This window comes from Falco peregrinus, chromosome 4 (assembly GCF_023634155.1).
Source record: "Falco peregrinus isolate bFalPer1 chromosome 4, bFalPer1.pri, whole genome shotgun sequence".
Taxonomy (NCBI): domain Eukaryota; kingdom Metazoa; phylum Chordata; class Aves; order Falconiformes; family Falconidae; genus Falco; species Falco peregrinus.
The window spans coordinates 17,682,450-17,696,605 of record NC_073724.1 but is presented as its reverse complement, the minus strand read 5'-3'; the positions used below and the strand labels follow the sequence as shown (position 1 = coordinate 17,696,605).

The 14,156-nt window shown below is 34.6% G+C and overlaps 1 protein-coding gene across 1 annotated transcript in view; it reads right to left on the bottom strand.

Annotated features, from left to right (window-relative positions):
- NCAM2 (neural cell adhesion molecule 2) overlaps positions 1 to 14,156 on the bottom strand; it is a 308,946-nt gene that overhangs the window by 100,663 nt on the left and 194,127 nt on the right. The window contains exon 9 of the mRNA XM_027795129.2: positions 1,600 to 1,750. Within this exon, the coding sequence (XP_027650930.1) occupies positions 1,600 to 1,750 (151 nt within the window). The remainder of the gene's footprint in view (positions 1 to 1,599; positions 1,751 to 14,156) is intronic.

Below are 14,156 nucleotides of genomic sequence, written 5' to 3'. Positions count from 1 at the left end.
ATATTTGGTTGTTCCCACACATACTCAAAATTAAGTCTGTCATACCATAATGAGAATATGTTACTTTTGAATTCTTAACATCTGTTCTTAAACTTTCACCCTGAAAGGTGTCTTAGACTATAATAATGTATTTTATCAATCATTTAATATGAATTCTGTGCTGCTAATAAATTCTTAATTTCAATTGTGCATGTTTCATAAAATGTGATGTATCCTATCTTTCTCTTCTGAATACAAAAGGTATTAATATTTAATTTTACAGCATAAAGGCTACATAACCTTAATCAAACAATACATTTAATATCACTACATGTAGAGTAGGACAAGATTTTACAGAAAGTTTATAGGAACTTCACTGAAATTGCATTTTTATTCAGTAAAGCCATATTTTTTTTTATATACATACAAAATAAATAATCAGTGCACCAGTGCACTCATTAAAGAAGAAAATACTGTAAATTAACATGTTACCAAAAGAATAATAATATTTAGCGCTTTCATATCCCTTTATTCTTAGATACTGTATTTATTTCTTGAGTTTCCTGGGTTAGCAAAACTCTCCATTCCTAACATCCAATTACAACTTTGACCATTTCTCATTTTCCTTTCAGATTTATTTCCTACGTCATAATGCATTGTTTGCCTGCCAAAAAGATGGAAAATGCAACTGTGTACTAAGTTACTTTCAGAACTCAGCCACTGCAGCAACTCTGCAACCATTATTTATCTTTCTGTGCCACAGATCTTATTGCAGCTTCTGCCTTCCCACTAGAAAGACTTTTTCTTTTCAAAGTCTCAATTTCAAACAGATTCACTCAAGCTATATTGGAAATGTAGAACAAATGTATCTAGAAAATCTCTAGCAAAATAGAAAACCAATGAAATACAAAAGAAGGATTTTTTTTGTTGCTTGTTTTCGTTTTTTAAAACCTGTCTCATTAATTTGAAGAATAGTTTGAAGAGACAATTTTCTAATGAATTTTTGTATATTTAAATTTCTATTCTCTGATTGGTTTCTAAAATATCAGACTCTTCTCTAAACAAAAATAATCTCCTTTTCTCCTGGATAGATTTCAAGAGCTTTGAATAAAGACAATCTCTGAAAGAGACTTTCACAAACTTCGTAATTCCAGGAGGGTTTATAACAGGGGCTAGAGACTTGTTGGGGATTAGTAAATTATAGAACTAGGAAAAAAACCCCAGAAGACTGTTGAATCTGAGAAGGCTAAGATCCAGACTGAGCTGTTTCACAAATCAGTCCTTACCTTATACCAAAAGTATTCTTTTCACCCCCAGCAGTCTCCAATAGACCAAGGATTTGAAGCCTTTGCTTAGCCTTAAGTTAGTGGGTAATACCAATGGAATATGATTTCAGATGAAATTCTGTCCTGCTTAAATCACCAACAAGGGTCTTGTCGACTTCAGAAAGACAGGATTCCTCCACAGAATTCAGTATCACTAACTAATATGACATGCTTTCTTAAATTATGCAATTTTAAATATGAATTACCAGGAAAAACTGACCTTCCATTAAGAATGTACTTTTTTTTTTTTCTTTTAAAATAAATTTAAAAGAGAAAACAAAATATTAGAACTTACATTCAATATCAAGGTACATGCTCTTTTGATGCCCACCAATTCTACTTGCAGCTTCACAGTCATATCTCCCTGAATCTGACAACTTCACATCTTTAATATGCAGTGACGATTTTCCATGCTGCCCTTTGACTTCTATACGGCCATCTGGGCTCTGTTTACATTGATTCAGGAAAAAGAAAGGTTTTATATATATAAAAATATGTATATTTATGAATATTTTATATATTAAACACCATTGATAAGTATGACTGAAAGCATCTCTTCACCTATGGTGAAGTTATTACTGACAGCTAAGCAACTTTTGAATTTTTCAAATAAAGAAAAAATATGGAAAAATATATTCCTTTTCTAGGCACTTTACAAAGGAATAAGTACATGCTTAAAGGAACATTGTCAAGGTAATGCACAAAATAGATCCACTTATGACTGGAACAGTGAACTGCATACTCCAAATCTTTATGATCTTACTCATTTTGTTATGATGCTGCAGTTAATGAAAACGCATACATGTAAAATCAGTCTCATACATTACGTTTAGCATTAGCTCTTTTGTCCTTAAAAACTGAATAGAAATATTCCCTCCAACAATGATCAAAACAAAAATCCAGTCATAGATCTATTTTCATAATTCACATTTTCTTATCAGAAGCTCCATAAGTGCAACTGGAATTTCTGAATTTCGTTTCTATTGCATGGAAAAAGGCAAGGGAGAAAAATGAATGTTGGCTTCTGATTTTCTAGAACATAAATTTTATATTTAGCAGCTTCATAAAAATGCTTATCCATAACAGCTCCCCTTCCCCTCCCCCCAAATTATTTGAATTTCAAAAGTATAAAAATATTATATATAACTATATAAAACAGTTACAAAAAAATCCTCTGCTTGACACTCTAAACTTCATGGTATAGTATATCTGAGGAAAAAAATAATTTTAAACTGGTTCTAACAAAACAAAACTCTTTATTTGTTTTGTAGCTTTGGAAAACTTGCTTTACTTCTTTGTTTCACTTTTTTCATTTAAGGAAAAAAAGGCTTATAAAAAATACTGGTATTTACCTACCTTCATTGTTGAGGAAAGTGGAAAAGGGAGCAAACATGATTAACTATTTCACTGTATCACATTTAAACTTGAAATACGCTTTAATGTCCAATCCTATAATACATATATTCAACTTTAATGCTTTTTACACTGAATACTCACCAAGTAGCAGCTGATATTTAAATGACTGAGCTTTTAATGCTCTACAATTGTTTCTTCACTGAATACAGGTAAAATGCACATAATTTAGTTCTTAAAATACTTGACATAAAGCAGTTGTATAAATCATTCTGTATTCTATATTTACTATGGAAAGAAAAGTATTCTAGTCCCACATCAGAATCTAAGAACACTGAATTTTGTTTCCTGTGGAAAATCTCACAGCATAAGTATGTAAATTAAAGTTATGGAATTCTAATGCAAGAACAAGCCTAAACCTCTCTGGACTCGTAAAAATTAGTAAATAAGACCACTTTGTTATCTCTTAGGTAATTTCTAAAGCTGAAAAATTCTATTTTTATTATACATTTATAAAAAGAAGGAGAGAAGTTATGAAGTTACTAGTAAACATGCTACAGTACTGAATGTCATGGTTTTTGGAGGGAACTCTTGGCATAATTAAGATGAAATTTCTTTAAAATAAAACATTAAATAGTTTCCTGATTTCTGTTATACAAAGTATTATATCTATATTTATACCTATAGCTATAATAGTTAATAACACCATTATTTACCTATGGATTATTTGCTGCTTTTCTAAAATATCAAGTATGTAATACAGTTATAAATCCACATTATTACTCCCTAAAATGTATATACACTTTAGCAATTTCATTTCTGATTTTATCTTAGTTACAATATTTCCCTAAGAAGTCACTTTTAAAACTGTGAGAAGACATATACTATGTGACTATGAATCACAGACACATAGTAAATACTGTATTACTGATTCATTAAAGAGATGTCCTCCTAAAGCAGTAAGGTGGCTCTGTGCAACAGAGTAGTAGTAGAGAACAGGTATTTTATTTTGAGAAAAATATTCTTTGGCTTCCTTATTGTATATTACAATATACCTTCCCCTTGCACAATGCAGTGTCTTTCTGTGAAATTATATTGACCTATAGCTGTAATGGCACATTCACTGAAGTTCTTTCAACATGATTTTTCAAATTAGATCAGAGATTATTCAGCTAGCTCAATTTTCTGTTTCAGTAAAAGGTTATTAGAAGCATATATGTAAAACCAGAAAAAATAAAAATAAAAATATAAAATATACCCATTCCAAATTGTAGTTTTTCACTCAGAAAGATAAATCTGTACTATTTGTACCTTCTGTGCAGTATAGTCAACAGGATTCCTGTGAATAGAGTTAAGTTATTTATACTCCTTACTAAAGTCATGAAAGGTATTCTTACAGGAGTATAAAATCTGCAGTGCTATTTTGTATTTGATAACAAAGAAAAATTGCATCAGTTCAATATTAAACCCAAATACCAGAATTCACTGTAGACTTCACTATATATTTCACTATAATTAATTCCATACATTCTAAACCATAGTCATGAGTGCTAATTGATGTTAAAATAAAAAAGGTTAATGAAAATAAGCAAAAAGATGCTTAAAATTAAATAGCTTTTACAGTAAATTTTCAATGTTGCTTCTAGTTTATCTAACTGTTTTCTAATACTGCTGGAAAAAATCTGGTCTGTACCCAAAATAACTTTCCTATGTTCTCATATATGAGGAAAAAAAAAGTATTTAAATATGAATGACATAATATAGGCTTAGATTTTAGTCAGGGCAAACACCAATTTCATATATACTCTGAATCATAGGAGATTTTTGCATAACCACATCACCTATTCTCATCGTCAAATATATGGTAATAAGCATTTTGAAAGAGGTCTATGAGGTTAAGCAGAGTCCTCAAAACCAAGTAAAACATGTAACAATTGTAGGCAAGAACATTTGGCCCAAATTATCATAAAAACATATATTTACTAAAGTTAACTTCATTTTTTTCCAAAATTGTCTGAAAGAGATTACAAGAGTCTCTTTGGAATGTGAAATACGTAAGATACCCTCTGCTGCATTGCTCAGAATGCATATCATACTGCCACTTCTTCATGAACAGTTTAAGAAGTCCTGTCCCCTCACTCTAGTGTGCAGATGGATTAATATAAAATTCCATTAATTTTTTTGCAAACATGGTGCGATACGTGATTAAAAATTTACTGTGCAGCTGACATTCCTGAACACAGAAACACGTGAAAGAAAACAAGAGTGCAAATACAGATTACATTCCATTAACATACAATTAAATAAAAAAGATAAAATGTTTTGAAGCAGTTGCCTATATCTAGACAGGATTCCCAGAATATGTTGGAGATTAACACATGTAAATGAAAAAGGCTAGCTAGTATGATGAATTTTCACAAGGACCATACTAACAACTCTGGCTGTTATATTGATCCGTGGTATAAATCAGATCTGGCACATGTTCTGTCAAGGACATGTTGTGATGACACAAGACGTACAATAACAGTGCAGTCATGCTGCAGCCCAGCTAGGAATGAACATCAGGCACACAGCAGAGACAGAGAAGCTGACTACAACAGAGAGCAAAGACGACACTGAGTCAAAAATATGCAGTGTTAGCCTGAATCAAGATTTGAAACCATGCTAATTATATTGTCCTGTTCTTGTAAAGGGCATCATCAAAACTAGAATACAGAATCATAGAACAATTTAGGTTGGAAAAGACCTTTAAGACCATCAAGTCCAACCGTTAACCTAGCGCTGACAAGTCCACCATACACTGGCAAAGCAGAAGTCTGCATTCATACTGATCCATAATATCACTCTTCTTATTTAACTTTGAACAGCAAATACACAATGTCAGACAGGGGCAGCACTAACCTTGGGGTCTGCGTGCACCAGAACTTTATACCCTTGGTAAAATCTTTCTGAGGCTTATTTCCCCTCCTGCACTGAGTATGGAGAGCACACGTCAGCACCGTGTCTGGCACCGTAACCCAACACAAGAGGAAGAGACAGCACACACGGGAACACCAAGCACACTGCACCTGCCCAGCAGTCCTCAGTAGAAATACCCACCAGGATAAAAACACTGGAGCTGCCACTGCTGACGAATCAAAATACAGATATAAATTCCATGAATTAATAATGCCAGTAACTCTCAAGTCTGCTTGAAGTAATAATGGACACCTAGTAAATTAGAATACCGTTTTGTTCTTTTCAAATGCTTTACTGATAGACATGCAAAATATGTACTAAGGTGTTTTCTGCAAGATCGATCAAGTACACATGCTTTTATTTCTTAGTATTAATAGAGTATAAAAAGTAAACAAAACAAAAATCTAGACAACCAGAACAGTCTCTGTAGTTCAGTACTCATGATTTCTGCTCATTCACTGAATTACTCTGGATCACCTATCACCATGGAGCACGAATAATCAGAGATGTTTGAAAAACATATGTAGTCAACACAGTCCCACACAGATGTGCGTATTTCTTTAGAAAGACCAGTGAGCAAGCATGTTAATTGACACACTCTAAGACATTGGAAGAATAATTTCAATAAACAGACCACTGTGTGTCCTGAAAATTAAACAAGGTCTTCAGAAGTTACCTTTTTATAGCATCTGGGAAATCATAATAAAATCAATAAGAAATATCACTTTTAATTGGAAAATTTCATAGAATTCATAAATAAAAGTGGCTTTTCTGGGGCTTTGGTAGTGTTCCCTCCCCCCCTCCCCCCCCCCCCATCATCAGCATAAAGCTAAAAAACAAGTGAGAAATCCTCAGCAGAGACTTTAATAGCATTTTACTCAGCTACAGCTGACTTTGTGACTTCATTCACATAAACCCCACATTCCTTAAATTAAAAATTTAACATTTCACAGAAAAACACCTCTTATTGTGAATACTGATAGCAATCTAGTTCTCTGTCATTGTCAAAGAAATGACAACTCTTCTATACAGGTCTCCAAGTAAAATTTTTCATAATGGCAACACTTAATTATAAAATATTACCTTCTGAAAACAAATGAACAAACAAACAAAAAAACCCCAAAAGGTGAGAACCTTCTGCACTTGCTATATTTTTGCTCAGAATATGTAGCTTAACCCAAATGAATCCTAGTCTAATAATAAAATGGAAAGTATCTTATCACTTGAGAGTAATTCTTCAGATTCTGTAAAAGTAAATACATGTATGCTTGATTTTGATAAAATTCTTGTCATGACATATATGCTGCTCTACTACCCGACTTTTTCTGTCATGCTCTTTTTTCCCAAACTTCTCACATGATTTGGATTTCCACACATGAATATTCCCATAGTCCTGGCCAGCTGATGCTGACCTGACTGTTGATGAACGGCCAAAACCATGTTTCAGAGCCCCCAGGGTAGTACCAGAATGATGACAACTGTATTTCAAGGGTTCCACATGCAGAGAGAATAGGAATGTGATGAGACAACAACATCCACAAAGAGATAAGAACAGCTTCTGGGACAGAATAACTTATTCAGGTACCACGGAGTGTTCAATCTGTACAATTCCATTGCCATTGTAGTAAAAAAAATGTAATTTCTCAGAAACAGAGGATTAGCTTATGATGACGCTTAGAAACTGTCATTCTTTTTCAACTGTAGAAACTGTAGAGAGGTGGATGGTGTGATTAGTGGTTGAATTTCATTTATCAACCATTTCTCCAGCTCCCACTGAGGAACTGTAGCAGCAAATGAGATGAAGTTGTACAGGTGCCAAAACATGCATTTTCAGCTGGCTGAAAGCAAGAGTGGAAGGTGAGAACAGATGCAGAAATTGGTGTCTTGTTTGTAGCTGGATTTTGGTAATATTACTTGGATGGTTAGAGCAGCTGTAACTTTGTGTTGATTATCTTCCCTCCTACAGAGTTTACTGTTTGGCTGACAAAGCACTCCTTCATCCCTTGAAGTCCAAGTGCAAGAATGCAAGCAAAAAAATCCCTATATTTAAAATCCAGACATGCTGAAATACCTTTTTTAGGTTTTGTTCTGATGTTTAAAGCTTAATTATGATCAAAGTGCCATTACTGTCCATAGTTACACCAATGTAGGCCAGTTTTGCCTGTCACATATTTACCAAATATGTCTTCTGACACCTTATGTACTTCAGTGCTATTTTGATGAGCACTGCATGTGTTAACAACAGAAAATATGAAGAAAAAGTGGCTTAAAATTGAATGTTATTTCTTTTGTAAATCATGGTGCACATACTCAAGAACAGTCATTGTGAGAAGATATAAGTTGAGTAAAAACTGCAGGACTTTTTCAAGTTCCTCCAAAGGAGCTGCTGCAGATATCCATCATAGAAGATCCTCACATTGCAGGATGGGAAGTATCAAAAATATTATAAAGAACCTGTTTTAATTTTATGCCTAGCTCTTCCTTCTTCAGATCAAATTGTCAAAACCTGCCAACTCATTATGTTGTCTCGGTCATGTTCTGAGTACACATCACTGAATTTTCAAGGAAAAAACAAATACTGATTAACAGAATCACCTTTGGAATTTCATGAATAACAATATTTTTTAGGATGCTTTCTGATTTCGGGTTGTGTTGATATCCACATGAGAGGAAAACCTCAGATCACATACTTCAGGCTAATGTTTCTTATACGTGAGATTTAAGCAGGTCATAATTGCTCATGAAACTGTTCCTTGAAGCAGCATGAAAGATAAGAACTTCTGCAACCTGACGTACTGATACTAAATGATGATAAAATTCCAGAAGTCTATTAATGTAAGTGACCAGCAATTCCTAATCTAAAAATCTACCTTTGATGATGAGAAAGGGCTGTTAGTCACAACAGCCATCATCGTGTAGAAGCTGATGGAAGCTCCCTTCTGGATTATGGATGGTATATTCACAATATTTCCCATTTTCTTCAGGTAAATGTATTTTATCCATGCACCTGTTGGAGACAGCAGAAAATTCCAGAGTATTGCTACGTGCATATGCCTTAACGTCCAGTGAAGCAGAATAATGCTACAGCAGTGTCTTGGACTTCAGTGATTTTTATAGGAGACCTTGTGATTCTTTTAGAACTGCAGCTGGTTAAACATATGTCAGCATGCTGCAGACTCCTGTATTTGTTAAGAATTTGTATTTCCACAAGGAAGAAATTACTGAAGAATTTATTCTTTGTAGATCTATAGTGTGACACCAGGGACGTCACAAAAAATTAATCTTGAAGAAAAAAAAATAACGTTTGTTTTGATTTTCTGTTCATCTGCAGACATAGCAGTTACTTTTAAAGAATTCAGATGGAAATAGTAATGAGATCTATGCAGGTTGTTAACAGCATGTACAATCTCGGGAAAAATGTATTCTTGAAAGCTTCATATAACTCTTACAAATTATGAACTGATATTTGATTGATTCATGCTGGCATTTCTTTCAAACTTAAGTTGTTATGTTTTGAGATGACACAGGACATATGATACACCAAAACCACTAAGACATGAAACAGAACACTGAACTTCTTTCCTTTGATTGGTTTTTACTCACAAAAATGTATGAAAGAGAAATAATAAAGAGAAAAAATATGATGATCAGCCATTCAAGATTACTTGTGCTAAAGATGCAAATCACAAGAAAGAAATGGTTGATGATTATTAATGGCAAAAATATTAGCATCATCTGAAAAAAGCTTGTAGAGGAAAACAAACATTAGTGTTGGTCACAGAAAATAACAATAGTAACGACAAATGAGTGTTTATAACAGAAATATTAAAACTGTAATAATTACTTAAGTACTTTGTATTAGAAATTCTGATTCAATCGTAAATACTGTATTTAAAGGTTTTATATCTAAGAATTTTGCTGCTCTGAATCTACTCCAACACTGCTGTGATGCCATTAATATAGCTGACTCAGATGGATCCAAACCAGCAAAATTCTCAGGAATAAGACCATTAAGTACAATGCTTTTATGTAATACAGACCTCATATAAAACAGCCACTAAAAATAATGATTTTACTATACAGCTACATCTTACTTTAGACAATCAAATCTTATTGTGACTGGATTCTTTGGATAAATGAGAGTAAGACACAGGTGATTATACATCAGCTTTGTTCAATCTTTAAAATGCTTGCAAAGCATTTGTAACTTCAATGCACATTGGAGTTACAAGGTCTTCCTGCAAAGGATGAGTAAGGGAGGACTCTAGCATAAGAATATGACCCCAAACATGTGTCAGTATGGGTTCTATGTGATCTGCCAGAATTCATTCTTCAGTGTATTACTCAATCTCTGTGCATCTCAACAAGAATACTCACTATTAAATATATACAGCATCAGTAGCAACAGGTATGGTTATTCTGACTTGGAACTTCAATCTGGTCCTGTTTCTGTTTGGGTCAATTCGAATCTGAAGTATAAATGACTGCAGCTGTAGAAGTAACTAGTACAGTCAAACTCTACCACTGTACCACACTGAACCGCCCATACGGATGGAGTTACGAAACTGTGAAAGAACACGAAAACATCAAGCACTAGGATCCCAGCTTTCCTTCGGGCAGGGGTTGTAGCCCAGTACGCATGGTTCTCCTGTTGCTAGTAAGAGCTCTGCTCCAGTGCAGGGTCTTGGGACTTGCCAGGGGTCACCTTGGTCTGAGGTGATTTCAGTTTGCTTAAAGATAGCAAGTCCCTAATCATCAGGTAACTATCTGAATTTGTTTCTGGTTAGCTCTTTGCTAAGTACCATATATGGTGAAGATCTAACTAGCAAACATTAGCTCTTTGTCTTAATTAGGAATGGGGGAGGCAGTTCTGTAACTTTAACAGGGGAAAACAGTAAAAAAGAAAAAAAAGCCCAAAACAACAAAAGAAACCAAAACAACTTTTAGCTGGAAACCCATGAAGACAAAGCATGTAAGCTTACTGCAGTACAAAATGGACAAAGGTACCTTTAGATTGACCAGAGGCAGGGAAGGAAGCATAGTTTTATTTTGTATAAACTGATAAAATATTACTTGGACTGACAACAAATTCTTGGGTAAATATGGGTTGTATGCCCCTCTTGCTCACAAAACTGCTATGGAAGAATACAAAAGAACCTTTAAAATGACAGCTACTCCGAGAAACTCAAGCTGAGCTTAATGCATTATATATTTACATTCATTTTCATAGAATTCAGGTTTAGATCATGATAAAGTTTAGCTTTACTTGCAGGAATAACTGATGTGGTGAAGGTATACAGCTATGCAACACAGAGCAGCACAACATGGGCTTTTTTTGGGGGGGGGGGGTGGGGGGGTGGGGAGGGGATCAAAATTTTACTTTCTCTTACTTGTTTGTTCAGTGCTTGTATGCAGCTGGGGATCCTTTCCAGTTTTCTGTGAAGGTGATGTATATTTTATTAAAGTTACTATGGCTAAAGAGCACATAGGAAGTCTGTCTGGAAACTGGGATGAGGGGGAGTCCTGCAGTGCAATAGATATGCAACAAGGCCTCCTTAGGGGAAGGAAAGGCACAAGAAGCCAGAAATGCATAATTTAAGTCATGAAGAGCAGGTGAATTGTCTGCAAGAAGGACCCAGATCCAGACCTCACAGAATAAAATGCCTTTGTTCACAAAGCCTGACAATTCTGTATGGCTTTTTGGAATGGAAGAAACAACAGAAAATTTTTGCAGTAGCATGTAAAATGGAGAAAATGAGCTACGCTGGACATATCTGAAAAGGCACAGAAATATTTGTTTTCTAGTTATTTTATTTACCTGGTATCATCCAATAGGTTTTATCTAATTACATTTTAAAATTTATTTATATGTATGTATATAAATAAAAGATTATGCTGAACATATCAGTCAAATTGGGTGGAAACTATTATGAAAAAATATGCTGCTACTAGAGTCTGAAACAATGTAGAAAGCAGAGATTGCAACATGGTAGCATAAAACCCTGTATGTCATTCTGCTAGGGAAAGCATTACTGAGAAGCAAAACCCTAGAACCAATCTATAGTTTATTTTCAGTCAGCTTAAAGCATTTCATACTCCACTGCACAATTCAGGAAATGTAAGGAATATGTATTATTAAATTAAATTATCAGAAGTTATGCATAGTACATTGCTGAAGAAACATCTGTAATAACACATAAACTGGAGACACCATGTGGATAAATTAATCACAGCTAAAAAAATTAGTCACAGCTCTAGGATTCTCAGGTATGCAGGCAAACTGGGAGGAGAGAGGGCAGCCTGAAGGAAGGTAATCAGTTTTCTGGGTGAGGAAGGAAAGGAAAAAGAGGAATGAGGAAAAAAGTGTGAGAAACAAGCTCCTGCAGACACCAAGGTGGGAGAAGGAAGAAGGAGTGGAGGTGATCCAGGCACCCAAGCAGAGATTCCCCTGGAGCTGTGGTGAAGACCATGTTGAAGCAGGTTGTCCCCCTGCAGCCCATGGAGGTCCATGGTGGAGTGAATATCCACACTGAAGCATGTGAAGGCCTCATGCCACAGCAGGTGCATGTGCCCTTAAAAAAGCTGCAGCCCATGGAGAGCCCGCTCCAAAGCAGGCTCCTGGCAGGACATGGGACCCTTGCTGGAGCAGTCTGTTCCTGAAGAACTGCACCCTGCAGAAAAGACGCACGCAGGAACAGTTTTTGAAGAACTGCAGCCTGTGGGAAGGATCCACATTGGAGCAGAGGAGACTAGGGGCAGCAGATGGCCTCTTGGTGGGCTGCTGGTAAGGGTAAGAGTTCTCCTTCTCTTTTGTACAGCTACTACCTCCCAACATCTTATCCAAGAAACAAAGTTACCAATGAAATTGCCAAAACATACATTTGCTGAGGATATCTCTTCAGCAACACACACCCCCACACCCATATTATTTAATATTTTGGCATTTGCTACAAGGTGTATGATGCATGTATATTTTATAGCCATACAATTTTTTTTAACAAATATGATGGTAAAGGTAATAAAGACAAAAAGAACAATCTATTTATATAAATCTGTACATTTTCATACAGAATTTGTAAATATTTTTAAACATAATTAGGGTTATTTGTAACAATTGTTTAATTAGGGCATATCTGCTAAATATGATGACATGATGACCTGTGAGTTCAGGAATTCTTAAAGAATATCCATGAATCTTAAAGTTCTTAGAGTTCTTAATTTTAAATGCCTACAGTGTTGCTTTTGGGTGAGATAGTGAGAGTTTTACCTCAATAGAGTTTACTATAGTTTTGGTATTACTGAAATCACTTTGAATTTGCGGTAAGGAAGCACTGGTAACTGTGGTCTAAATAACATCACATGTTCCATACCATAAACATTATGTTTGTCTCATCACAATATATACTAATTATTTTTTTTTTCCTCTACATTAAAAAGCTGTAAAGGAAGCAACTGTACTTTCTGATGAGATTCTGTACTTATTTTTACATTTTCTAAATTAAAACAGAAAATATATTTTGTTCTACAGACCATAACTCCAAATGACGCTTCTGAAATGTGCTGGTAAAATGGTATTTTTTCAGTCTGGAACTCTAAATATTCACTAAACTGTATTCTTAATGTAAAATTCTATATTAAATATCCACTTTTGTATACTATTTTAAGAAATGGAACATTTATAGAGTACTTGTTAATTCAATAAATTTTTACCAAGTAATATCACCCTGAGGGCTTTAACATTATGTATCAGCTACCTACAAGACATATTAAAGCATGTTAGATAATGAGCTTGTAGTAAGGTAAAGATTACCACATGCTATTATTTCATTGACCTTTGGCATAAATGTCACTACTTGATTTGTAAAAGCAGAAATTTATAGAAAGACAAAACCCAGCTTATTGTTGGTAACATTATTTAGGTTATTTATGTTATTGCAACATTTAGAAATTTTAATTACACATGTTGAGTCCATGCAGAGATGGGAGTTAGTCTGACCATGAATCAGAGCTCAAACCTATGGTTCAGTTACGCAGTCCTGAGAAATAGTTTGCTGAATTTCAGAAGCTGTCAGTAAGGGATTGTGCAGTCTTCACTTTTGCCAATGCAAAGAAATAAGACTCTTGCATTATGCTTTAGGTTAGGTTGCCCAGCATCCTTTCACAGATGATAGACGTACACTGGGCCATCAGCACTGTCATGTTAAACTGCCATAACCTGACTGTGTTTGAAATCTGAGAACTGGCATTAATAGGTAGATAGCATATGTGTAGATGCACACAAGGAGATGGTACAGTGAAACTGTGATAGGAAAATGTGCTTTTTTAACAGTATATTAAGGACATTAATAAATTACTAAGAACTAATCATTACAAAGAGTGTAGAAAAATTGTTAAACAAAACAAACGAGATTGAAAAAGAGAATCCAGGTTATTTGCTTTCATCTTGGTTTTGCCAAAAGTCTAAATACTTATTTTCTCCTAATATGCAAGGGTATTCAAACTACCTTTGAGGTCAAGAAAACTGCTGACAGGTTTTAATAG